This window comes from Leuciscus leuciscus (assembly GCF_965113295.1).
Source record: "Leuciscus leuciscus genome assembly, chromosome: 12".
Lineage (NCBI taxonomy): Eukaryota > Metazoa > Chordata > Actinopteri > Cypriniformes > Leuciscidae > Leuciscus > Leuciscus leuciscus.
In genome coordinates, this window is record NC_138736.1 from 10,193,245 (window position 1) to 10,220,244 (window position 27,000).

The window sequence follows — 27,000 nt, forward strand, 5'->3', positions numbered from 1 at the left end:
CGTTTCAAGCTATGAGTTAGACAGACGTCAGTCGCCGAGCACCGCAACCGAAACAGCAGCCACCTTTTACAGTTCCTCCTGAACCTAAACAACAAGCTTATATTGCATTCACACCATAACTACTGTAATTTGGAAGAGATGGAAACCCATGACGTTTTACTTGGAGCGGTTCATGACTCGAATTTATGCATTTCAATGGCAACACTATCAACGCCAAAATGAATATGCAGCAGGCAGGTAATACGGGTCAGTGCTCTTAAGTTGTTTATGTTTATTATTATTGTAATGTTATGTGCTTCGAGACATAAGGTAGTTTAACGCCGTCTCTCGTGACGCTGTTGTTTGCTCCCTGCTGTGTGCATTCATGTGTTTTGGAAGAGGCGTGGCTTTGGAGACACTGAGGGGAGGGTGGGATCTTATGCTTTCAAAGCTAGCTCGCTATGCTAGTCTCTTCGAAAATTGCCAACCCTACCTTTAAAGGTGTTTGATGACTGATGTTTGTCTAACTCTGCATAGCATTAAATGCGTTGATGACGTGTGATGTCTGTGCGAGCAGGGTGCGCGGAGGTATGAAAATACATACTTTGACAGGCAGGTAGGACATTGTATCATAGCATTTGAGTGCAATGATTGGACGAACATCGTACAGTCCTACGCCTTCCACAAACGATATAAAAAAATTAAAAAATTAAAACTTTATACCACTTATATATAGGCCTATACCTATACATAAAATACAAATACCACTTAACCAGCATAACGGAAAAAAATTCTGGAACAAATCTTTAAGAACCTTTAGAAATACACCATACTGACCCCTAAAGAGCTAAATGTGAGGTCAGCTATGTTCATGTATAATGAGAAAAACAGGAATAACAGAGAGAGAGAGGGTAAATAGGTGGATTCAGTCACAGTTTACTTGCTGCAATTTCATCTGTGCCAAAACTTTTAGAAAGGAAGGTTCACATATGATGATTTATGGCTATTTTGCAACTCATAGAGAGCCTGATTATAGGCCTACATTATAAAGAACAGCTTACAACATGAGAGCCATTTTAAAAACAATACCATCATCCGACTAGAAATTTGTTAATAACTGAGTGTGACATTTTTTTAACATAATTTGTCATCATAATAGGCCTATGTGATGTCATGAATCTCACAAAGCCCCCAAATTTAGAAAAAAAAACATTTTGGGCTGAAAGTAGGCTAAATAGCATATAGGTACATTACGATGTTTTGCATTGTAAACATTTTTTTTTAACATTGCCTATAGATATACTGTTTTTATGAAAACGGTTGTGATTTTATTTATTTTTTTAGGACACAATTTTTGGCAAATTCTTTAAGTGACATCCTTCCCCTAGAAGATATAGTCCCTGATATGACAGAACATCTATGGGAGCGGCGCAGTGATATGATGAAGAGCTACTGTATCACTGATGTGCTGTAATGGGGCCAACCATCTATGTCCTTAAAACAGTTTTTAAAGTAAAAATAATAATAATTCTTATATATCTTTTGATTTTGCAGGGAAATGTTCTGGACGGGTTTCATGAGAATCACCGATATGTTATATTGTTGTTGTGATACAATTTCTTTCCGCTACCTGTTGCTTGTCAATGAACGTTCGCTTCACTTCCGTTATGACTTAAATGATGCGCCAACTCCTGTATAACAGCCGCTTTACCGATCTGATCATTTCTCCTCTTTTCCATGATCAAATCCTCCAAACTCTGAAACTCCAGCACATGAAACCGTTTGTCAGGCAAAAGGAGCTTTAATCTGTACGGCTGTTTTCCTATCCGTATCTCCAATCCCATCTTGAACTCCCGCTTACCGAATTTGCACCAGGCGGCGAAACACTCCGAATTTCTCCAACTTAATTCTCTGTCTTTCGCTCCCACCTGCTCCATAGCGTTCTGCACCACCATGTCAGAACTCAGGGGTTTGAATTTGTACAGCTCGTTTACGATCCTGCCCCTCCTGCCCTGACTAGCATCGGTCAGAAAACTGTTCTTGACCTCCGCCCGATGCAAGTGCACCACCTGGAAGTCCCCGACGTACACAACCCAGTGCGGGTACTGGCCGGTGGACACGAACTCCAGAACGTCTCCGGGCTTACATTTGTTCAGTAAATTCTCCGGGCTAAACGTCTCCAGTTCCCTCGTGTTGCCACTCTTCTCATAAATGCACTCGTCTCGGTGGTAAACTGCGCAGCCCAGCTCGTTGTACTGCTTCTCTTCCTCCTTCTGCTCCGGTCCATCGACATGTTGATGAAGATTATCGTCCAGTTCGTCGTCGTCGGTCGCGAAAATGTACGAGACCCCGATCCGCGGGCCGTCTTCCTCCGTGTCCAGTCCGTTCGGGTCGGTCGTGGGAACTTCGGCGTAACTTAGGTGTGACAGTTTGTCAACCTGGTTGCCCATATATGCCACTTCAGCAGCGGACAGATGGAGTGAAATGAGCTCCACCTGTTACGAGCAGAGAGAGATGGACATCTGGAAGTAGATTCGCTGCGATGCTCCGTCTGCGCAGATGGTTGCTTACTAAAGCTAGATCCGCGCGCATCACAATAACAGACCAAAACCAATTACTTTATATAAGAAGAGTTGTGTTATTGTTTAGGATAAGTAAGATGCATTACATCCAGTGTGTAGCTTACATCCAATGATTCGTGTTGTTGCTCCACGCTGTTATTAGTTACTTAGTCCTGTCACACCTGATGTTTCCAAGTTCTTCAAAGCTTCATACTGATGAAATGAATAAAAATGTTTCTGCGGTATCCGAATAGAGAAAGGCAAACACGTTATTCGCGTCTTTACAGTAACGTAAAGCGGGTTGTTTGTCTCTCGTGCAGCGAATGTCAAAATGTTCCCGATGTTTTGAACTGCAGTGCACCTGCTGCTGTGTGTTGCTCTGGTGTATCAGATATGCGAACTAAACTAACAGGCAGACGCAGAGCTGGAGAAATAAAACCACAGTCACACTTACACGCGCTCTCTCATTTAAAGAGACATTACTGGAAAAGCATAACACGATATAAAGCAGTTTAGACAGACACCATCATTAATATGTGCAAGTAGCTTTATCAACTCACATTTGTGCTCTTGTTTTACTAAATATAAGGCCTACTGCAACGCTAGATCAGAGGACCCAATGAAACTGCTGTCTAAAACAAATAAATAAGCAAAAATATAGGCTAGGCTATTAACTTATGCAATATAAAATAATGTAGCCTACTTAATCATTATATAAAGTCAATTTTGGGGCATCGCTAGACCCTTTATACTAATAAATCCTTGGCAAAGTGATATTTCAGCCATATTTCACTGTATTTTTTACAGTAAACCAAAATATTTCAGCAATCATGGCACTTGTGTTTTAGAATCAGAACGATTGGCCAATAAATCACTTGATCTTTAAGTGGGTTTTCAAAATGGTCTGCAAAACTGTTTCACTTTCACCACTTTCTCACTCCAAAATAAAAGGTAATGGGAAACAAGACAGAAAATAAAAAGAGTGCTGGAGGATGAGGTGAATGTGTATCTATAATCTACTGTAAGAAACAAAACTAGCAAATGTCTATCTTTTGTCAGCGAATAAGGACGATAGCTAAGGATGATAACTAATATAACATTTTAATAATTGCTGTCTTGAAATGTCTTTAAGGTGTCAGTTTTACATTCATTTGAAATCATTAACATCTTAAAGACATTTTCTAAATGTCAGTTTAACGTCAGAACGGGAACGACCTAGAGACAACACAATTTCATAAAAAATAGAAAATAGCATGTATTTGACCGAAATTCAAGAATCTGATAGAATAATGTGACTACATTTTGTTCAAAATTAAATTTCTTCAAAACAGTTTGACTTTAATAAGATTTCCCCAAGAAATAGGCAAGACTAAACCATGTTGTGCTCTATGATTCCTATTCTTTCCATCAACAGCTTGTAATCACAACTTCAGTAGTGGGGAAAATATCATTTCTGATGACATGTGAGGGCAGCAAAGCAACAGACAACATAACTGCAGATTTTTTTCCAGCTGATGAACAATAAAACCATTGACAGCCAGTCAGAATCCAACTGAGCTTGCACATTCAAAACATAGACAACATAAACAGTGCTTATAATAAACGGAGCGTCATTGTCTTGGTGTGGATGTGAAAACAGTTATCATTATAGTAGTTATAGTTATCAGTATAGTAGTTATATTATAGTTGTCGTCCTTGGTGTGAACGCACCTTAGCATCTCTTTATTGCGTGTACAGGTTGTGAATGACTGTGGCAATTTATATCCATAACATTATTACAAGAGTATAATATTGGGACACATTTTAATGGGGCTTTTGCTACTGATGAAAGTCTACAAACACCCCTGTTCACAAATAATGATGTCTATGATTTTTATAGTGAGCCTCACAAGTCTTTTAAACTGTAAATAAATGTATCCAAATAAGTGACAAATTACATCGACATAGTTATTAATGTGGATAGTGCCAGTTTTGTTTTTTAAAGCACTGCTTAAAAATATGAAGGGGTATAAAAGAAAGAAAAAAAGAAAGAAAGGCTGAAGATTATGGTTATATTCCTTTTATACAAGTCTGTATTTCTCTGTGTAAAAGTTTAATAGGTTGCAAGAACATCTACAATAAAAATGGAGTAACCGCCCGCTGTGTCAAATTTCCTCCCATACACACATTTCTTATTGAAAGTTTCTGACTTCAGTTACTGACCTAGTTTTAAAGAGCAAGTCTCCAGATAAAACCAATTTCAATTATTAAGCTACAAGAAGATTAATTATAAAAATTAATGACAAAAAGTAAAACCACTGGAAAATACAGAACAGCTCAACACAAATTGTTGACAGGCATCATCAGATGCTTTTCCCTCCCTGTGCTATTCCTATGATGACATGCCCCAATTCAGGGCCTCACTGCCCCCTGGTGACACCCCGAATTTGTGTTGCTATAGTAATTACAGTCACCGGGGAGCCGGCCTGCCTGTAGCTGAGCCATCAACAACCTGAAGAAAACAGCTTTCGAATTGAAAAACCGCATGCTAACACTTGTAATTGGTGTTTTTGTAACATATTTATTAGTACTTTCATATACTTTTTACATATTCATTTGTTATGACATATATTTTGGAGAATGGGATGACGTGAGAGGGGAAATGTAACTTCTGTACCCATTTAATTACAAGAGCATGTACACAGTCCCATCAAGTACACTACAACAGAGAGTTCCTAAAATGCTTTTTATGGACTTTATAAAACTATTGGTTATTCTTTTCCCTAACACTGTGACAGGGTCAGGCACGGGGCCGGTGTTGTTTTGGATCTCATAGATGCAGGAAGGAATGGACAGGGGAAATAAAGAGATGAGGAGAGAACGGCGCACAATACACACAACGACTCTACACACTCATCATGCAGCATCAAGATCTCTTTATCGGTCTTCATCATACACCACTATAAGGTTTGTTTGGGGAAACACTGGCAGCACCCTAAGTAAAGGCATGAGGGAAAAGGTCAGGCCACTGAGGGGGATTTCAATGCTGTATTACTGCATATTATTCGCACAACAAACTCTAAACCTATACTGATATTCAACACATCTAGGTACTGATTTGATATTCGATAACCTTGTTGTCACTAATTGCAGTTTTGTGTGCCTGAGCTAGACTAAAACAAATTGAACGTGTTCAAACTGGCCAAGTGGGGAAAAAAAAATGAATTTGGTGATAAAGCAGTCTGTACAACGCAAATAAGGCAGCAAGAAAGTAAAATAATGGTAAAAATCAACATAAAACAAGTTGGTCTTTGGTCTCAGTGAAGCAGAAATGCTCCTCTGCTAAGCAGAATTGAGAGACAGGTTTTCCAGCTGGAATACGACTCAACAACCAAATAGACTGTCATCAAGTACCAACAAAGGTCTTGAATTACAAAGAAAATAAAAACCAAATCGATTATACCTGAATGTCATCCACAGGCTTTGTGCAAAAAGTAAACCTCAACTTCATGTTTTCAAACCCTCAGTCAAGTAGTTTTTGAGATTTTGTGCAGTGATATCATGCATCAGGTCACAAAACATGACAATACGAGTAGGGTGACTTTATCCAACCCCAGGATTGGTCCTACGTTTTCCAAGCAAAGTCTATATACACATTAAAAGGTCAATATAGGATCATTTGTAAATAGCTTTTCTATTTTGTAATCGTTGGGTGAATGGGATGTTTGATTGAAACCGTTGGGATTTTTGAGTTACTCTGGACGCTCGCATCCAGATGTGACGGGTGGCGGCAGCACTTGATGGCTGTGTGTGATTGAGTGCCACAGGTAACATGGTAACTCATGACATAAGTGAGTGGAGTATGGTGTGGATCTGATCAGGGTTATTTTGAGAGTGGTATTTTATGTGGGCTGATCTCTCTGTGGGGCAGAGAGGTGTAGGGAGGGAGGCGCTCGGCCGCTCCATTCCCTCAGCTCGCCGTCCTTGAAGAACAGGTTGATCGCAGGGAGGGGGACACCAGACTCTGCCGGGGGCTGACACAGGGGACCCGAGACCCCACTGTCAGGGTCCGCAGGCTGTTTTCCATCCTGTGAGGGACGGTGAAAAATGGTCAACTCACCACATACAAAAAACATCTGACTGTGAAAAAACACCTGGAGTCTCACACTTCTTTCCCATTTTTATAGAGATTGCACTCCCAAAGAGCAATTTCTAGCTGATGAAATACTTTACAGCAGAGCATACCCTGCTAAAAAAATCCAGCATAAAGCATCATGAATTTCATGTTGGTCCAGGCTGGTTTATGCCGGTTAGTGCTGGTATGGTGCTGGTGGACAAGCAAAACAGAGCTGGTGTAGCATGCTGATCCCAGCATACAAAACATGCTGGATTTTTCACAGGCTAACTAGAAAAAATTATATGCATAGAAATTTCCATTACTTTTGAAGTTCCTGATTTCATTAAACTCCATGATACTTCCAGGTTTTCCATGACAGCGTAATACAGCTGAATGAAATCTTTGAAATAAGACATTAGCACTGCTACTATGAACTACATCCACATTATATTAGGAACAATAAAATAAAATAAATCAGTGAATATTTACCTGGAATGAATGAACAAAACTGAGAACCTTTAATGCCAGTTTTCGACTGGAATGTAGTAACTCTTGAAGACTGCAAAAGAAACAGAGTATGTTCATTATTCTTTAGTCCAATTTGACCATATCGGTTGCAATTAAAGCTGTCAAAACTAACATGATTAAATATGCTTAACACTGCTTAAATAAGCTTAATTTTTCTTAACATTGTTAATGCATTTATTCAATATGTCATAATGCAAGCAGACACTGTTTCTGATTAAAAAGCACAGGTCAGTCGCAGGCTGTCACAGAGAACAGGTGTGATTTCTCACACCACCTATTTTTAGTGTTACCTGTCAGTGTAGTTGGGACGATAATCGAAAAATGGTAGCAGTGATAATGAAACATGGCATAGGTGATTTTTTTTTTATTGAATTGGCATTCCAAAATACCAAGTTTATTTATAACATTTCAGACTTTGCATCTTTAATTATAATCAAAGCCCAACAAACATTCATTTGTACAAACATGAATGAGAAGGTAATTACTTAATTATTATTTAATAATAACAGATCAATTAGATCACTGTACAAAAATATAACATATTTTAGTGCTGTCAATGCCGTAATAATTTTACGGAATACGTCTTTCTGTAATTAATTTGCAATTAATGCAACCTAATATTAAAGTTTTTGATATATTTTTATATTGTAATAATTTCACATTTAATCTCCAAATTAAGGTAGAAACAACAGTAGACAGTAGCTTATATTTTAAATATTTGAAACTTTTCATGAAAGAAGGCATCACCAACCACCAATACCGCTACGGATGTCTCTATGAAATAGATTTTTTTCTCAACCGTATAATTGAAAGCTATAAATGTAACAACTTTTACATTTAAGTGAACTTAAAACAATCTTTACATAACCCATTATAATAAATGCCCCATTTACCTGCCCTTCAATATATCAGGGCTCAATTTCAAGCTTGCCCTGTCAAGCACTGAGTGATTTTCTCTGTCTTTTGTTCTTTGATTAACATTAATGACAGACATCACAGCAGCAGGTTTAATAGGATGCTGTTACCTGACGCATATGAAGCGGTTTAGACGCACATCCTATTTTCTCACAACTCTTTGCATACATTTAAGACTTCATTTAACTAGGATAGGATACTCGGCAAAACTGGCATTTTGGCATAATTGTGTGTGTTGTTGTGCGTTCAAGTGCAGTCTGAATCAGCTTAATGTTAATATATATATACAGGGTTCGTACACATTTTTACCATTAAATTTCCATGACTTTTCCATGACTTTTCCATGACTTTTCCATGACTTAAAGGTAAATATTCATGACATAATGTTCCATAAAATGTCTGTGTATACATGTAAAATAAGAATAAAAATCCATGTTCAAATTTACCACCCCATATCTTGAATAAAATAAATGAACAAGCAATGTTTTAATACAAAATAAATATTTATTCAAATATGCTGGCACAGTAACACAAATAATGTCAAACCCTGACAACTCCTTAGACATTTATTAACGTAAATCCATAGGATAATGAACTCCTTGCGGGCGGGTATGGAAGCTTGTTTCCGCCACTGAATAATAAATAAATAATAATAATTGCGACTTTATTTCTCAGAATTGCGAGATATAAACTCACAATTGTGAGATATAAAGTCCAATTCTAAGGGAAAAAACCCTAACCCTTTTTTTTTTTTACCACAGAATAGTTTATATCTCACAATTCTGACTTTATAACACGCAATTGCGACTTTATATCATGCAATTCTGACTTTATATCTCCCAATTGCGACTTTATTTCTCAGAATTGCGACTTTATATCTCGCAATTACGACTTTATTTCTCAGAATTGTGACTTTATATCCCGCAATTGCGACTTTATATCTCGCAATTGTGACTTTATATCTCGCAATTGTGACTTTATATCTCGCAATTGCGACTTTATTTCTCAGAATTGCGACTTTATATCTCGCAATTGCGACTTTATTTCTCAGAATTGCGACTTTATTTCTCACAATTCTGACTTCATATCTCGCAATTCTGAGAAAAAAGTCCGAATTGTGAGATAAAAAGTCGCAATTATTATTATTTATTTATTATTCAGTGGCGGAAACAAGCTTCCATAGGTGGGTAACGTTAGTAGCTGATGAAAAATGTATGGAAGCTTGTTTCCGCCACAGAACAAAACATTTTAAAAGATAATTGCGACTTTTTATCTCACAATTGTGAGTTTACATCTGAGAAAAGAAAGTCAGAATTGCGAGATATAAAGTCAGAATTGCGTGAAATAAAGTCGCAATTGCGTGTTATAAAGTCAGAATTGTGTGTTATAAAGTCAGAATTGCGAGATATAGTCAGAATTCTGACTTTTTTCTCGCAATTGCGACTTTATATCACGCAATTCTGACTTTATAACACATAATTGCGAGTTTATATCTCGCAATTCTGACATCTTTTCTCAGAATTGTGAGATATAAACTCAATTCTAAAGGGGGAAAAAGACGGGTTTTTTAATTTATTTTTTTACCTCAGAATAGTTTATATCTCACAATTCTGAATTTAAAACACGCAATTGCGACTTTATATCTCCCAATTGCGTGTTATAAAGTCAGAATTGCGAGATATAAAATCAGAATTGCGTGTTATAAAGTCAGAATTGCGAGATATAAAGTCAGAATTGCGTGTTATAAAGTCAGAATTGCGAGATATAAAGTCAGAATTGCGTGTTATAAAGTCAGAATTGCGAGATATAAAGTCAGAATTGCGAGATATAAAGTCAGAATTGCGTGTTATAAAGTCAGAATTGCGTGATATAAAGTCAGAATTGCGAGATATAAAGTCAGAATTGCGTGATATAAAGTCGCAATTGCGAGAAAAAAAGTCAGAATTCTGACTTTATAAGACGCAATTCTGACTTTATAACACGCAATTGCGACTTTATTTCACGCAAATCTGACTTTATATCTCGCAATTCTGACTTTATAACACGCAATTCTGACTTTATATCTCACAATTCTGACTTTATAAGATACAATTCTGACTTTATATCTCGCAATTCTGAGAAATAAAGTCAGAATTGCGAGATGTAAACTCGCAATTGTGAGATAAAAAGTCGCAATTATCTTTTAAAATGTTTTATTCTGTGGCGGAAATAAGCTTCCATAAAAATGTGCTTGAAGAGCTCTTTTCCAAAACGCGATAAACGCCATTAAAAAAAACGGAAAAAAAACGAGATTGTCCCTATTCACTGCTCCATCAACGTTTCATGCCAAATCGCTATATTTCCTTGTTTAAAATGTAGGCCACTGCAAGATGCAGTTTCTTTCCAAACCGAGAAGCGCCGACCCTAATTTTAGCCTAAACGGATAAATCCTCTCGACTAATCAGGATTCGGTGAACGTTCTATCTTAACAGATCATTATAAGTCCTCAAAATGAGTCAAACTAATCATATATTCTCTCTCTCTCTCAATTTTAATTGTTTATTAATAAACAAGTGTTTTCTGTGTCGACTGCAAAGACGAAGTTGACTGACTCGTGATCTTAGTAGTGAACACGCCGGAGAGAAATGCACATTTCATACGGATTAGGCTACATCGTTTTATTTTGTTTTGAATGGTTCTGTTTAAAAGTAGAGATTTCTGTAGATAATAGATATAGGCCTATTTCAGTTTTTGTTTAGGTCTATGAGGCGAGTAGGCTACCTTTTACGCTGAGTTTCGGTTCATGGATGATAGCTTAAGCTCCTGTTCACTCCGGCGCCACTGTGTCGTTATTATCTATTTTCTGCTATTTACTTTTTATTTATTAAGCAATTGGTTAATGAAACATATTTTAAAATCAAGATACAATTAATACAAAACGAATTTTTTTTGAAGAAGGCTTTGTGCTTTCTGTTTGAGGTCTCTGTGTGAGTTTGAAAGTCTTTTAGTGCCGCTTTCAGAGCACTCATTACCGTAATGGAGAACGGTCACGTAACATTGTTTTTTCCTCATAAATGCAAACTTTTAAAGAAAAAATCATCCATATTAATTTGTATATATTTTAAATGTTTAACAAAGAGGCAAAAAGTCATAAACAAAAATCTGAAAATTCGTCAATATTTTTTCTTTTTCGCGCAGCATTTGGTGTCGCCTACAGTTCAAATTCAAATGTTGGTGTTCAACTTTGCGTTTTAAAAAAAGCCTATTTACAACAACCCTTAATTTATCGTTTTTCATTTGGGGGTTAAAGGAAAAACGAGTGGACACAAAAGAACACGGACCTTTTGGACAGAAAGAATACATGACAGCCAGGGTTCTTTATTAAATTCATAAAAGAAACAATAATTACAGGGATAGCCTACTCTCAAAGAAATGCCACAATCAAGGGAGAAACATGAAGAAACTTAGCCTATATATGTGCCGTTCGCATAAGGGTCTTTCCCTGACATTAATGCTTGGATAAGACACGTCTCCTTCCATTAATAATAATAATTTGTAGGGCGGTGGCTGAGATATAAACCTACTAACGTCCTCCGTTGCCATGATTTTTGGAATGACTGATCGCAAAAAAAAAAAAAAAAGTTTTAGTTGCTTAACATCGGTTAATGGAAACGCCGTCCTTTTGCAATAGTTATTTATCGATATTTAGAAGAAAAAAAAAGTTTTGCTCAAATCTGTAATGGAAAGGCGCATACAGACGGTAGCTAGCCTATAGCTAATATGAAAACGCAAAGCAGCTTATTTTCATTTGAAGCACTGAGCTGAGGACAGCGACACAAGAGCCACACAGGTATGGCTACTAGTCGCTGTCCTCAGTGCCGCAGAAAAGCGCTGAAACGGACATGAAGGGGAACCCATTTCTTTTGGCCCATCTAGTTTTCTGGAGGCCTACAATCAAACTCCGCCGCAAGTGAGTCACGTGATTCGACTGATCACCCTAACGAAAAAAGTATTGCAATTTGTTTCACCAATATTATTAATTAAACAAATTCAAGTACACGGATATTTTGAAAAACAAATTTCCATGACTTTTCCAAAACTTTCTGAGTTTATTCATTTTCCAAAACTTTTCCAGGCCTGGAAATTGCCATTTTAAAATTCCATGACTTTTCCAGGTTTTTCATGACCGTACGAACCCTGTATATAGTATAGTGCTACTTTTACCGATATGGATAGTGTACAGACAAAAGAAAATGGTTAAAGGGAAAGTAAATGGGCTGGATTCATATGTGCTTAGCCAAAAATATTTGTAGACATGCAACCACAGTATTTTTAAAACCTTTATGCACAGTAAAAAAACGACATTTGTTCAGGTTGTCACCTGTCTTTGCTGCAGAGTTTGTGGGAGACGATCCTCTGACACACTTTGCGGTTTAGCTCAGAGCTAAAAAGAGGCATCCCAAAGCAAAGCTCCAGAGGAACCCATTCATCCTCACTGGACGTCCCTGGGAGAGAGAGCAAACATGATTTTCTGAGCGCCTCGTATTGATTAACATTCCACACTAGTACTCTCAGCTCAGTTTAACACATTCTGGCATGTTCAAATCCATTCCGCATGTTTTCTCAAAAAATATATATAAATCTGCGGTTCTGACTATCAGTCAAAGAACACCTACCTTCTGTTGCCTGTTTCTTGCTGCCATCTCCGTTATTCTCCTCTGTAACCAGCTCGAAAGATTCATTGCTCCCGTTGGTTTCAAGCACTCCGCTAAGATCAGGGTCTCCTGTGAGGAAAGTAAAGAGAGTGAATCTCATGTTTCTTTGAGACCCTGAAGGCGTAGCGTTCAAGTTTCACTCTGATTAGTGATGCAATCAAACATGTGGACTGCAATTAAAACATTCATTGAATTAGAGACCTGCTCTAATAAAACACACTGGTGAAAGCTTGAACTGGTTGTTGTTCTCATTCTACTCTAATTGCAGCAGTTATCGATACAGCCTGGAGTGGCTAATGATCAGCGTAGGGTGCTGTCCTTATCAGGCCTTTCACAGATTGGTTAAATGGACAGTGTGGATTCAGAAGAAGCTCTTAGCCCCACCGTCGGCGTCACTGGGTCGTCTGCGATGTCTGTTGTTGTGGTTGAGCATGGTGATGTAGCCACACTGGTGCTCCAGATCCACTTTGTCCCGCAAGATCTTAAGGGCTTTGTGCGCACACATATTGGAATACGAGAACTCTGGGAGAGGCAACACAAATCAGAGCGGCCAACACAATCAGAGGCAACACAAAAACATGGCTCGGCTATTCAGAGTGCTAAAATGAGGCACAAAGACAAATTTTTAGTTACCCAAAAAAAATTTAACACAAAATATAATCACTTTTTTTAGGTTTAACTAATGACATTCAGACATTTTTATGTCCAAATACTATTTCGGGCCACTGTATGTATAGATAACAGAGATTTTACCTGCTTTAAGGTCTTCCTCATCAAATGGGAAGGGGACATAGACAGTCTCACCATGTCCGTGCATTCCATGTCCCTGAACAGAGTGATACATTTTGGTATAACTTGAATACGAGAATATTTATATAGCAGGTATATGAATATGTAACTCTTAGTTGTTTAGGGTCTCCCTGTATTACCTGAATGAGCACAGCAGAGTGGGTCAGGGCGTCATTCAACATTGTTAGCACGTTGGATGATGGGACTACCCCGGGGTCATGACCCCATGATGTAATAAGCAGTCGATCGTAGGCCTGAGTAACATGCCAAATTAAAATGTAAGCGTTATTTCACTTTAAAAGATGTACGTGATTTTTTATGCAATGAAATGCATCAAATAAATGAAGTCTTGGTGTGCATAAGAGATTAAATAAAGAGATTTATTTCAAATGCATTAAAATATTAAAATAAATGCATTTAAATATTTAAAAGGAATACTGATGCAATAAGAATTGTGTTAAACTGGAAAGCACAATCAAGTAAAAGAAAATTTTTAATGCTGAGACTGACCTGGAAGATATCTGGCAGCTTCCGGAGCCTGGAGCCCTTGGACAGCAGCAGTGAAGGAGGGCCTTGACCAGTGACAGAATACAGATACAGCTTGAACCAGATGGAGCTGACCTCAGGAATGGCTGGACCGATGTGCTGAAAGAAACGGACCAGACAATATAAAGATACTCTAACATACAAGCCTAACTTAAAACCAACAGCACCTAGTGACAAAACATGTAATGCGAAGTGAAGTTATTCTAAACCGCACACTGAAACTTATCCCCAGGCCAAATGCTGACCTTATTTGTGCTGTTCAAAATGAAAGACATCTAAACAGCAAAGAACATTATGGAAATACAGAGATGTAGTCAGTGGGTAGTTTTATACAATGTGCAACTTTTGTAAAGAAACCCAGAGGCAAAGAAAGACCTATTTAGCTTGAATCATACTCTCAAGAGGACAGGGATCTGACTGCTCACTGAGCACACACAAAGACTTGTGAGTCCCAGTGATCGCACATCCCTCTCTACGGGTCTGACTACAGTCTCCTGGGTGAGTCGGGACTACCTGAGGCGTGCAGCTGCTGATTGGCCGGATCTCGTTGCTGAGTGGCGCCATGGAAACTAGTAGTTTGTAGTTCTTGTTCAAAACACGGCTGCAGGTGGCAGGGTCCAATCCCAGCAGGCTTTCACAGCGGAGGAGGTCCAGAGGCAGGCCTGATGAGAAACACAAACATGTATTAGTGCCAACCGGAACGTGTGAACATGCATGGACTTGTACCATTCCATAATTAAAAGAAAATTTTATTCAATAAAGATCAAACAGTGATACAGTTTAAATAAGGACATTGATAATGATTACCAAAGGGAATAAAACAACATGCAATTAATACAATGTCTCATTAGAATTTTAATAAAATATTTGCTAATGTTTGAAAAAACGTACAGACCAAGGTTTAGAAATATACATATATTTTTGTCATTTAAACATTACATTTGGCGTACTCAATATGTATACTATATTTGATATACAGATATTTGCATTTGCCCTGAAAATACTTAAAAATGATTTAAATGTTAATGCAAGAACTTAAAAAAGGAGCAAAATGCAGAATTAAGGTATATTTCACACATTGATTTGAACTAAATAAACAAAAGGAAGAATAATGTTTAATAATTTTTATTTATCTGTAATAATTAAACAATATATTTTTATGCATACCAATATTTTTGTGCTGTATATATATGTTGTATAATTTTTTATTCATTCATTCATTCAATCATTCATTGTATTCTTAAAAATGCATCAGTAAAGATGAATGAATTCTTGAACAATGTAGGCCTGATTTGTGAAAATGAATACATTTTTGTCAAGTGACGATTTAATGCATAAATATTTGATTTATCACCCAGGTTTTGCACATTCAAGCCCTCAGATACTGACACATACCTATATTTGGTAAATCAGGGCCCTGATCAGGCGTGAGATCTTTGTTGTAGCGCAGAAAAAGTATTGTGTTCCTGAGGGTCAGCGCATGGTCAAAATATCTCTGAGCCTCTCCTTCAGCGGTGCTCTCCACCTTATAACATGAAAGCATCCTTATCAACCTCAGCAACACAAAGACAGTCATTATATGTGTGTGAGTGTGAGAACGTGTGCAAACAAGAAAAGAGATTTAAAGGGAGAAATGCAATAGCCTTTATGCTTTTGTGTGTGCAAGAGATGTGAGAGCAGTGCCAAAGTGAAAAATGCGAGTCTGTGTGTTGTATAATCAGCTCCTGGCGGTGGCCCCTTTCTATTTCAATACAAGCACAGAGACGGAGATTGTCTGTCCACTGTGAGTCCCTCAGCCTATTTTGTGTCCTATAATAAGGGTATTACCTTCTCCAATTCCATGAGAAAACTGTCCAAGGTCTCATCGGACAATTTCCCCACCTCAAACATCGTCACGGCGTGGCTCTTCAAGTTCTGAGATGAAAAGAACCACATGACATCCCGGTATTTATAGATGATATACAAAACATCTTTGATAATAGTTAAATTTAGACAATTTTGGAAAATCTTTGAGTATGAATCCTCCTCTAAGTTAACTAAATCAGTGGTTCTCAACTGGTTTAGCTTCAGGGTCCAGCTTTTACACTGAGTTCAAGCGGTGACATAACACTGTACTAAAATTGTTTAGTGTAAAATTGAATTTCGATGGTTTCATGCTCTCGGCAGGCAATAATTCACCACACTAAACACATTGTGGAGGGCACAAATCGTGTTTTGTCCTTGTTGCAAGTGAACTCATATTTAACGTATTCTGGTTGTTTTTCTTTAACTTGAGTAGTTTTGTTTATGTTTTTTTAAAGAATAAAAGGCATGACACAATTCATACTGGCATCTGCCTAATTTGGCTGCTTTTATCAAGTGACAGATGAATCTGTGTCAAAATACCATAGAAAACAATTATATGATCAGTACAAGATCAGATAACAGCCGATATTAGAGTTTTTTTTAAATTTGACATTCGATAGTCGATATTGCCTCCTTTCCCATATTTTTACATTTTGATGACCTTTGCTGTAACCTAACGTTCACTTAAAGTTAATCATTAACACTGTTAAATGTAAACTTTATCCATTTTACACACTGTGCATTATAATGTTGTGATGCCTACATTTACTTGAATCATTTAAAACAATTGATTGTTTTATTCCTAATTTGCAAAAAATTATATCATCCATTTAGCGGTTATCATACAAAACCTAATTATGGCTAACTATATCGGTCATAATTTTAGCATTGGTACAAACCTTGTCAGTTGCATTTAATTATGAAACCAGGCATGCAATCTGCAATAAATGATATCAAGCACCTTAAAAATACACAATAAATCTGTCAACTGTAAAACAGAAATACAAAAATCTGTGAGTGAGACACTAACAGGGGAGAGATTGCCCATCATGAGGAAGGCGGTGAGGGTGGAGTCAAACAGGAAGGCGATCCTCTTAGTCGGGGCCGCTGGAATACTTAGACTGCTCACACTTGCTGTGTCTAGAGGGTTGGGAAAATCAGTCATTTCATCCACATTATAATGATTTATGTACTGATTGGAGCCAGACTAATGTTTAACAGTAAACTGCAGTAGAGTGAGTTAGTGTTTAACGGATGAGTGGAAAGCTGTTTATGATTTAATGAATGCAGTTGTGCTCTCACCCTGGTCCTCTAGGCTGGTGGTGTCTGTGTCAGTGGCTGAGGAACCTGCCTCCATCACTGGACTGCCACCCTCCCATGACAGCAGCATCTTCTGAGGGTCCATAGTGCCCCTGTCAAGTTCAGACAAACAATCTCATGTTAAAACACAATAAGCCTTTTACAGGACATTCACACATACAGCAATTGCAGCCAACAAAAAAAATTCCCGATTCGATTTGACTCTGAATCACAAGCTCTCAATTCAATTCTGATTTCAATTTGTTATGTGTAAATTTTGGAAATATTTAAATTACAATGTCTTATTGATATATATAACAGCATTATTGTATTGTACATATAACACAATAACTGCATTATTGTTAAGTATTTCATACTTTTTCATATTATTGCATTATCAACTAAAATAATTATTAAAGGTATTATATAACATTATATTTTCATAGATTTTTTTTTTATATTAAATTATTTGTATTTATTATTAAACAAATTAGATCAACATCACTAGAAAAAAAATAGCATTACGAATAGAATCTGATTATGAATAAATAAAAATAGACGAATGAATAAATAAATAAATTATATTATAAATACATAAATAAAATGATGAATAGAGGGTAGAGTATGCGTCTGTGTCAAGTAGTTCAGCCAGCAACCCAGCGAAATCTGGACAAATTATTTTAGGCAGAAATGTTCATGCATCAACTCTAAAAATGCATATTTTAAAAGACCAATCTTCGGATTCTATAATAAATAGATTCTAAGAATCTATTTATTTCACTCATTTTTATTCATTGGAAGGACTAAATCAGAAAATGGATATTTACCCAGCACTATTGCCCTTTTTTATCAAAAGAAATGGCCAGCTGTGTAGCCCACCAATCATAATGGCCCACCAGCAATGGCACTAACACCAACCATTCAGATAGAGTCTCTGCATGTCTGAATGGTCTATCTGGCTGAGCTTGAGGTTCCCACAACAGTTTTTTTTCTTTTTTTTCTCAGACATGAGCCAGCACTAATAGCCTATTCATCAGTGTCAGGAATGTCTTCTCATACTTGAGTTTATTGACCGAAGGGGCACTCTTCCATGAGAGGTGCAGCTGGTCCGGGCTGATCACCTGACCCTTTTTGATGGCAAACCCCAGGCGACAATACATGGACACTGCATTCTGGAAGACAACAGAGAAAAGTCCAATATTCACTAAGCATTCATACACAAACCAATGATGATTATTGGCAACTATATTTGCATGTTAACACCATAACTTTATGGGCAAGTCGTCCAGTCTCTGAATTATGTTTGGACAGCATCCACACATCTTCATGAATAATCCATAGCAACATCGGAAACAGCTTTATAATAATAAACATTATCACAGCAGCATTCTGCCAAAAACACAATTTCCATCTGCCCTTTTCACCGGACAACAAGAAACATAAAAATCTGTTGCATCCAACTCATTTTGCAGCTAGGCCAACCGAGCTAAGGTTATGAATACATATTCCCTTATTTTTCCAAAGGTTATTCTCTACATGGCCATAAGCACAACTCAGAATGGTTCCAGGTGAAGTGGAACAGAAAAGAAAATTGCGGTACTGTCACATATGAAGATAACACTGTTGGCTCTGAGAAAGATTGAATGGTGCTGGAGAAAGTAGGTCAGGATTTGGGCTCCATACAGCCTGATATTATATGCCTTCATTGTGCTATAGATTATGATGATAATTTGAATATCACTGCACTCTATTTTTAGCTGAATTGATTAGAATTCTCACTCTACACTGATATTTTTGAATATTTTATTTTCTTCACAAATCATGAAAGGAATGAAACTGTGTGTAAATCATTAATTAATAATGTCCATTAAATCATTCTTACATAAATTGTTGCATTGACTGGTTTTAGGTTTACACCAAAAAATAATTTGCTCATGTTTCATAGATGAGGTCCAATAGTCAAGCTTTGCCAACTTAGGTATTTGTCTTCAGGCACATCCCTATCAAAAGGGACCATGTCTGCCACGTAAACACTGACGGCAATGGGTCTATTCAAACATGCTCTATTTCATCATCATTTACTAAATGAATAGGTTTTCTCTAATAGGATGACTGCAGGAAACGTTTCATTCTATTTATCTTTGGCAAAATGTCAACGAGATAATGAAAATGAATACTACCTATCCTGCGTAAAAATAAATTCATTGGTAAAGATCGTGTCCTTTGAGTCACGTCAGTGTTGGTTTTTCTAATAAAGAGTGATGGTTTTTCATGACGGATCTTATGAATAAGCTTGTTTTCCACTCTGCCAGATACTGAAATGGGGCTAAACAGCTACAAAGGAAATGTGTGAACACAATGGTCCAATCTTCATTCTCCTCAGTCTGCATCATACATTCAAAGAAGGAATCATTTCATAACCCATCAAAAGGGCAAAGGATAAAAAAATAAAAAAAACTTTCATTTTTTTTGCAGTGGCGGTAATTCCAGCACTGGTGCATCCTGGATTCACCGCCCTCCCAGTCAGCTATAAAAGCATAATTTCATATCAAACACTCCATGTAAATGGCCTTTCCATTTTCATCCCTGCAAGACACGTACCTTCACCAGGCCCAAGTCAATCTCCAGTACATTAGCCAGCTGAAATGACAAATAGAAAAGTGGTATGAGGGGCTCAAAGACAATCAGAATCACTGAAGAAAAGAGACAGCATTTCAAGAGCACTGCAAAGTGAAAACTGAATATGTACCTCAGACACGTTAGTCTGCTCGTCGATGGAAACGAAGATTTTGTAGAGAAGCGTTTCGAAATAATCTCCCTGGACTCTGTTCATGACAAACCCCTCAAGCGGAGGCACTGAAAATGAGAACCAAGGTTGTGTGGGTGAGCCATCATCCATTTTTTAATCAATGATTCTCCCATCCTCTATTGCGTATAATCTAAGCGAAACTCGGCATGGGTAAGCAAAATACTTTCAAAAGGGTCATACAAAACAAACAGACTTTGGGTTTCATACAAACTCACCAGATAGCTTCTAAATAAAGCCTATTTGATAAACTGCAGTGCATACCTGAAATACAGCTGTCGTCTGATATGGGCACATCAAGATATATATATCCCCGGTTGTACAAACCTGAAAAAATAAGAAAATGAATAGGTAGGAATTTTCTTGTACTGAATGCACCATTTATAAGAGCTGTGACTAAACTGTGGCATTTTGAAACCACTTTTTCTGCATGTGCGACTACATTTTTGTTAGAGGTCGTACTGTTACGTCCCTCCTGTTTTGTTTGTGTGCTGCCATTATCTGCTGGCATGGAAACCAATCCTCGGCACAGTCCAGTACAGACCAGACGTTAATGTAGTAACTATGGTCATTTTGCTCAAATGTTAAATATTCAGTAAATATTATGATGTTGTTGTTGTTGTTACTATTTTTATTATTATCTTATTCAAATAATAGAGTGGCATAATATCATTTACTTTTCATTTTTTATCTGGCCGTTATATAGTCTCATTTCATAAATTCACTGTCAAAATGTTTGAAGTGTATAAAAATTAGGCCTATATAAAAACTATATATTAAGAGTTGTTCAAATTTTTACCTTTTTATCTGTGTCCCAACTTTATCAATGCTTTACAGCCAAATATGTGATTTTATGGGTCAAAATACATGGTGATTGCATTTATTGGTCACAACTATTATTTGCAATTAATTTTTATTTTTTTATTTTTTTATGGCTCTGTCACCAGTGCTACCTATTCAGCAAGTTTCAACATCTGCAGTACTGAAAAAGGATGACAATCAAAGTCATCATCACTACATTGATTGCATTATACCATTAATGGTAAAACATCTAGATTAATCAGTACAGTGACTTGAATTCACACATAGATCATATCCTGGCTTAATCAGTATATTATTATAAGTGGTTTTTCATTTAAGCTGGCCTCCTAGAAGACTGAAACTCTCTCAGTGACACTCACTCAGAACCACGTTGTACTCCATTGATCCAGCCAGCTGTGGTCCAGAATCTATCAGCTTATCAATGGCAGACTTCTCCGCCACAGAGCAGATCTGGAATCATCCAGCACAAAAGGCCACAGGTATTTCACTCAGCCATTCCATTTCTTAATATTCTTTCTTTTTTCCACTTCCAAAAGCCTAATATCCTAAATAGCCTAATAAGACTGAAGAAACATCGTTGAATTAATCCGTCTTACCCTCATGTCATCCTCTGTGATGTATCCGGTCTGTACCACCCACCAGGGCTCTACTGTGATCTCCACAGGTTTTGCTGGCAGGAGATCCCGAGCCGTTTTCCTCCGGAAGAATTTCTAGCCACAGACAGATGCTGCTTAGGCAACAGTGTGAGGTTATCACTGTGTGTACAAAGCACTGCTCTCTATGGATTTATGTCTTTCATCTTCAAAGGGACCCATGAAACCATCCAGATTTGAGAATCATCTAATGAACATCATGTTGAAATCCCAGAAGAGCTTGGAAATTAACCAAAAGATCCTAATTGATCTACAGTGTAAAACCAATAACGACTTACTTTGGAAGACCTGCATTGGTTCATTAGGTCAATGTACTGGTTCCTGCCAATCCCAAGTAGCCTCAGACCTGAAAGGACAACAGTTAGATCAATTAATATGCTACTGGATGCTAATTTTCAAATACTGTGTATCATTAGAGAAGGCCAGGCCTGACCGAGACATGCCAGGCGTGATGCCAAAGGCTGTGGAGTGAGCTGTGAAGGGCAGGAGAGCAGCATCACTTCAGACTAAGAGATTAGAGCGAGAGACCCATGGATAGCCTTCTGGCTGCCTTCTGTCTACCCAACCTAAAGACCATGTTCTCTGAGATCTCTGAGCATGCACAGCCTAACCAGCTATGGTGGACAATTATTGTTTCAAATACAATTGTTTGTTTCATAACATGGTTTAATGTCGTGCTATTATGCCATTGATGTTGTACCCAGATGCTTTGGAGTGCATATGTACAGTATGTATGAGTGGTTACACTGTAATGCCTTCTACACAATTCACTTTAATCTGTTTCTGCAATTCACATAAAAGGGATGACTTCAATTCCCATAGGATACGCCAGCATGTGTCTTTCATGTGAATAATGAGAAGACATATGGCTAAATGTAAGAGTTTCGTAAAATACTAAAAAAATTCCATGCCTTCTTTTTCCACAAAATAATGTAGTATGTGATGGTTTGTATTATTGTCGGGTGCTTGTAGACTATTATATTGCTCCTTCGTGGCGATTTCAAAACTCATATTCATAAATGCATAATCCAGCAAGCTATAGAAAATACCAGTCCAAAGTCTTTCCTCAAAGTCACATTTTATGTCTATGTCTATTTACACAGTATTTTACACTTGAACCTGCAAAACTATTGATTTCAGTGCTATAAATTCAGTGCTTGTTGAATACTAGGCATACTGTGCTTCTAAACTACATTTAACGTTCAATTTAATGGGTCTTCCGTGATATATGATATTTATAATAATAATAAAAAAAACAAATACCTTCAGAAATTACATTGATTGCTGACTGAATCAATTTCCGGACTCGTTTTTTTTTATTTTTTTATTTTTAGCTTGAACTGATTCAACTGCATAATTTTATTTCATTTATTAGAATCTGATGTTTTCACAAGATGTTTTACAAACAGCAAACGTACCTGTAACCTTTGTAGTATATATATGGCAACTTTGTAGCGTAAAGACGGCATTGCTAAATTAATTACTTTCAAAGCAATAGCAAAACATACTGATTAAAATATTTACTGTACTTTCATTTTAGTCAGAATAACTCATTTTGAAGTGCCACTTCATTCTGAGTGGGCAATGTTCAGTCGTCTCTAGTGGTTTGTGGCCTCGTTATTGTGCATGAACAGTCAGCAACAGTAACAAATAATGATTCCCAGTTCAGACAGAGAGAAAACAACTTACAGTCAGCAGCAGTGAAGTTGGGCAGGGAATCATAACTCTTCTCACAGTTCATGATGTCCTGAATGAAGAGGAAAGAGATTGGGGTGTATTATTCAACTGAAATGAAGTTTCAAATCAAGAGTTATGATTCTGTCGTCATACTCTTCCTTATGCCTTTCAAAACCCATATGACCTTCTTTCTTCCATGGAAATCAAAAGGAAGTGATTACAGCAGAATGTCTAAGCTGCTCTTTTGAATGATGAATGATGACTATGGATAATTTTCGTCACACAAAGCTATCTTAGAGCTTCAGATGATTTAAAATACAGCCTGGTTAACATCCACTTTCTGTCACACTGGGTTGACGCAGAGAATGAAAAATAAAGGATCTAATAGCAGCAGTAAGGTGTTTAATGAAAAAATACAAAAATAACAAAATAATCAGGTAAATTTAAACACTTGATTCAAACAGAACAACCTCTTTATAATGACAAGAGGATACAGAGGAGTAAATATGTAGAACTCAACTACAAACAGGTGCGTAACTAAAATCAGTAACCAAGGCAACTAACAAGGAAATCCGAAAGGCATGCAAGCAAATACCAAAACTAAGGGTAAGTTTACATGACAATGATGTACTAAAAACAGAAAGGTTTTTCCTTTGTGTTTTCCGTGTACAGACGACAATATTGTCAGAACGATTCTTGTTCACACAGATCCACAAAACCGACTAAAAACACTGTAATATGCATACTGGGCCAGAAGTTGGCGATGTCACTTTGTAAAGAAACATTGCACGCACATAGACTGAACACATGATATGCATGCACATGACGCCATCGTTTTCACAATCTCGTGATTTTGTAGTTTACATGGAGATGATAACGGTATCGTTTTCGAAATTTAGTAATTTCGAAATGTGAAGATTTTGAAAACGTGTTTTCAGGCCGCCAAAACGCTGTTGTCGTGTAAATAAATGGCCAAAGCGCATTAAAAGTTGTACATTTTTAGTTGAAAATGGTGTCGTGTATATGGCCCCTCAAACACAGACAAACCAAACATAACCCTGACGCTTTTATTGCATGGAAAAGGGCAGCATTAAAACCTTTCCTTTTGCGTTTCACAGAAGAAAGAATGTCATACAGGTTTGAAATGACGTGAAAGTGAGTAAATAATGAGAGTGAACTTTCCCTTGATGCTCTCAGAACATCAGAGCATATATTTAAAAACGAACTAGGGCTAAAACTTACTGATGGTAAATGAATTTGATTAAGTCACAAGAGATAGAAAGCAGACACTGTTGTTTTATACAATTAAATATGGTAAGCTGACACACTGCATGAGTCATCTACAGTAATCTTTATAAGCTCAGACAAAAAAACTACCCGTCTAACCAAATTACATGTCTGGACTCTGGAGCATTGTCAGAATGCAGAACTTATACTGTAATGATCATTAACAAGAGCAACAATAAAATGGTAAACAGTTAATACTTCTCTATCATTAGAGGAAGAAAAACAATTGCATACTAGATCAGTAGAACACAACGCTTGGATGACAGCCCATGTCTAACATATGTCGCAACAGTTTTCACAGCATCAGTGGTAACTGTAGACCAAATAATTTGGAAGGGCTGTTTGAGAAAATTAAATTAATTCTTAGATGTGGCCTACACACATTGAGCTGTGGTGCTTAGGTGGGCAGTGCAGGTCTGAGTTAAGCATCATTTGCAGTTTCTCCCTTATTCTCCCCATTATTGTTTATACTCTCTTTACAAACAATTACAAAAAAAAAATTTACACTTTTTTTTAAATAAATAAGCGCTTTCAAAACAGTTCAAGACTTTAAGAGTTTAAGAGCAAACCTCCATAATGCTGATGTAGTAGGAGAAGGGGGTGACCCGCAGACCCTTGACCATGATGTCAGACAGGTGGTAGGGGTAAAGCATCAGATGCTCTCGGCTGTACTTCAACAGCTCTTCGTAATACTTGCGTTCATCCTTCTTCACATGCCTGACTGTAAAAAAGAAGAGGTTTTTGACAAGTGTTGTGGGACACTAAATCAGGGCAATGATTCGGTCACTCCTTCAGGTCATTATTTCAATGTAATAATGGAGTTATGGAATCCTGTCCAGTTAAGGAGTTATGGAAGAGAAAAGCAATAGTTGATCTAACACTTACCTAGGTTATTGCGGAAGCGTAGCTGGTTTCGGATACTGTACAGAAGAACCTGCTTGTCATATTCACGCTGCGAGTTTCCAAGACTCTATGAATTAAGCAAGATCACAATTAAAAGGCAAAGCAGGTATGAGAGAAAGTGCGAAAACATTTAATCCCAACAGATTCAGTAACACAGTGCATGGTCTGTAAACACAATGTTTAACACTATTTATGAGAATGTGAATTTGACTGTGTGAATATGAATTGAATGTGAAAGAAAAATCAATTGCCACATGAAAAATCAATTTCAACATTTTACCAAGTATTTCAAAAGCCACATTTACAAACATTATAAACATTTACTGTATAACCCAATATTCCTACTGTATGTCAACAAATGTCTCATTTTGTTTCCTTTTCAACCCTCTGATGCAAGGTTTCCAATTTCCATACCCATAATTATTCTGTATTAGTTTATATTGCAGTGGACAGTGGATGACTCTCAAAATATATCATTTTGATAAATCAATCAATCAATCAATCGATAAATTAATGAACTACTCAATAAATAATTCAATAAATACTAATAAATAAACAAACAAAAAATAAATAAACAAATATTATAAAATGTATATATATTATGTCCACTACAATATAAATTAGAATTATGGATCATAATACATAAATACATTTTGTATATATATATATTTTTTTAAATAAACATTATTTTATTCATATATTGTGAACTTTAACATGGATCGTTTCAAAATAACTCATGCATCACTGTCTCCGAAGGAATTTTAAAGAAACATATGATACAAAGTTGACATGCACACATCTTATGCAATAATTCATTTACTGGCAATGTAAAATTAATTATTGGAACAAAATGGCAATTTCAACTGTCTTTAACACAAAAAACCTTAATTCAACTTTCTATAATTAGCCTTCCAACATCTCTTGATCTTACACATGGACTAGTGTCATGCAGAGGAATCTGATGGCAGTCACGACGACGACGATGATGACGACGATGATGATGATGAAGTGTGTGTGTGTGTGTGTGTGTGTGTGTGTGTGTGTGTGTGTGTGTGTGTGTGTGTGTGTGTGTGTGTGTGTGTGTGTGTGTGTGTGTGTGTGTGTGTGTGTGTGTGTGTGTGTGTGTGTGTGTATTTACAGATGAATGAATGAGATGAATGGCAGAATATCCGTGCTGATGCTGTGAATTATTACGCAGGTAGAACAGCAGTGATGACAAATGTATGTGTGTGATAAAGACATGTGTGCTGTGTGTTACTGTACCTGTTTGACATTTGCTGGCAGTTTGTTCCACGGGTAATTCTGCCTGATGTGAAATTCAACGTCCGTGTTCATTGCTGGAATCGAGCTCCACGGTTATTCAAACAGATACTTACGGGCTTTCGGGTAAGTCCGAGATGACTATACCCTCCCGGAACTTATTCAATTATAGGTCACCGTTGGACTATTAAATGTCTCCTTTATAAATGTTATTTTAGCCTTGACAGTGAACGTCTACTTCCTTGTTGTATTTCTAAGCGAGCCTTCGTCACGCTTCTGGCTATGTACGTCACTTCCGCTCAGCGCATGACGACAGGATCAATCGTGATGGGAAGTCCGA

At 37.1% G+C, this 27,000-nt stretch overlaps 2 protein-coding genes across 2 annotated transcripts; both read right to left on the reverse strand.

The window, feature by feature from the left end:
- Positions 1-895: 895 nt before the first annotated feature.
- Positions 896-2,949, reverse strand: lratd2a (LRAT domain containing 2a). The gene has a single exon (XM_082185618.1). The coding sequence runs from the start codon at positions 2,427-2,429 to the stop codon at positions 1,620-1,622; it is 810 nt and encodes a 269-aa protein (XP_082041744.1). The 5' UTR covers positions 2,430-2,949; the 3' UTR covers positions 896-1,619.
- A 2,131-nt stretch (positions 2,950-5,080) lies between these two features.
- Positions 5,081-26,924, reverse strand: fam91a1 (family with sequence similarity 91 member A1). Its single transcript, XM_082187055.1, has 24 exons — positions 26,664-26,924; positions 25,383-25,467; positions 25,067-25,218; positions 23,223-23,280; positions 21,812-21,879; positions 21,477-21,590; positions 21,240-21,330; positions 20,323-20,385; positions 20,002-20,108; positions 19,854-19,892; positions 18,312-18,424; positions 17,256-17,365; positions 16,984-17,093; positions 15,936-16,022; positions 15,504-15,633; positions 14,622-14,770; positions 14,073-14,207; positions 13,703-13,816; positions 13,527-13,599; positions 13,158-13,295; positions 12,735-12,842; positions 12,440-12,563; positions 7,126-7,195; positions 5,081-6,607 (listed from the first exon to the last, which is right to left on the reverse strand). The coding sequence occupies exons 1-24, from the start codon at positions 26,733-26,735 to the stop codon at positions 6,422-6,424; spliced, it is 2,496 nt and encodes an 831-aa protein (XP_082043181.1). The 5' UTR covers positions 26,736-26,924; the 3' UTR covers positions 5,081-6,421.
- Positions 26,925-27,000: the final 76 nt, after the last annotated feature.

What these genes read in the sequence shown, in the direction of transcription:
- fam91a1 (XM_082187055.1), bottom strand. Translation starts at nt 26,735, where the DNA reads ATGAACACGGACGTTGAATTTCACATCAGGCAGAATTACCCGTGGAAC. An exon ending in AGACGACAGCTGTATTTCAG is followed by an intron (nt 20,109 to 20,322) that starts GTATGCACTGCA and finishes TCTCATTTTCAG; the next exon opens with TGCCTCCGCTTGAGGGGTTT. An exon ending in AAACTCTGCAGCAAAGACAG is followed by an intron (nt 7,196 to 12,439) that starts GTGACAACCTGA and finishes TTTCTTTTGCAG; the next exon opens with TCTTCAAGAGTTACTACATT.
- lratd2a (XM_082185618.1), bottom strand. Translation starts at nt 2,429, where the DNA reads ATGGGCAACCAGGTTGACAAACTGTCACACCTAAGTTACGCCGAAGTT.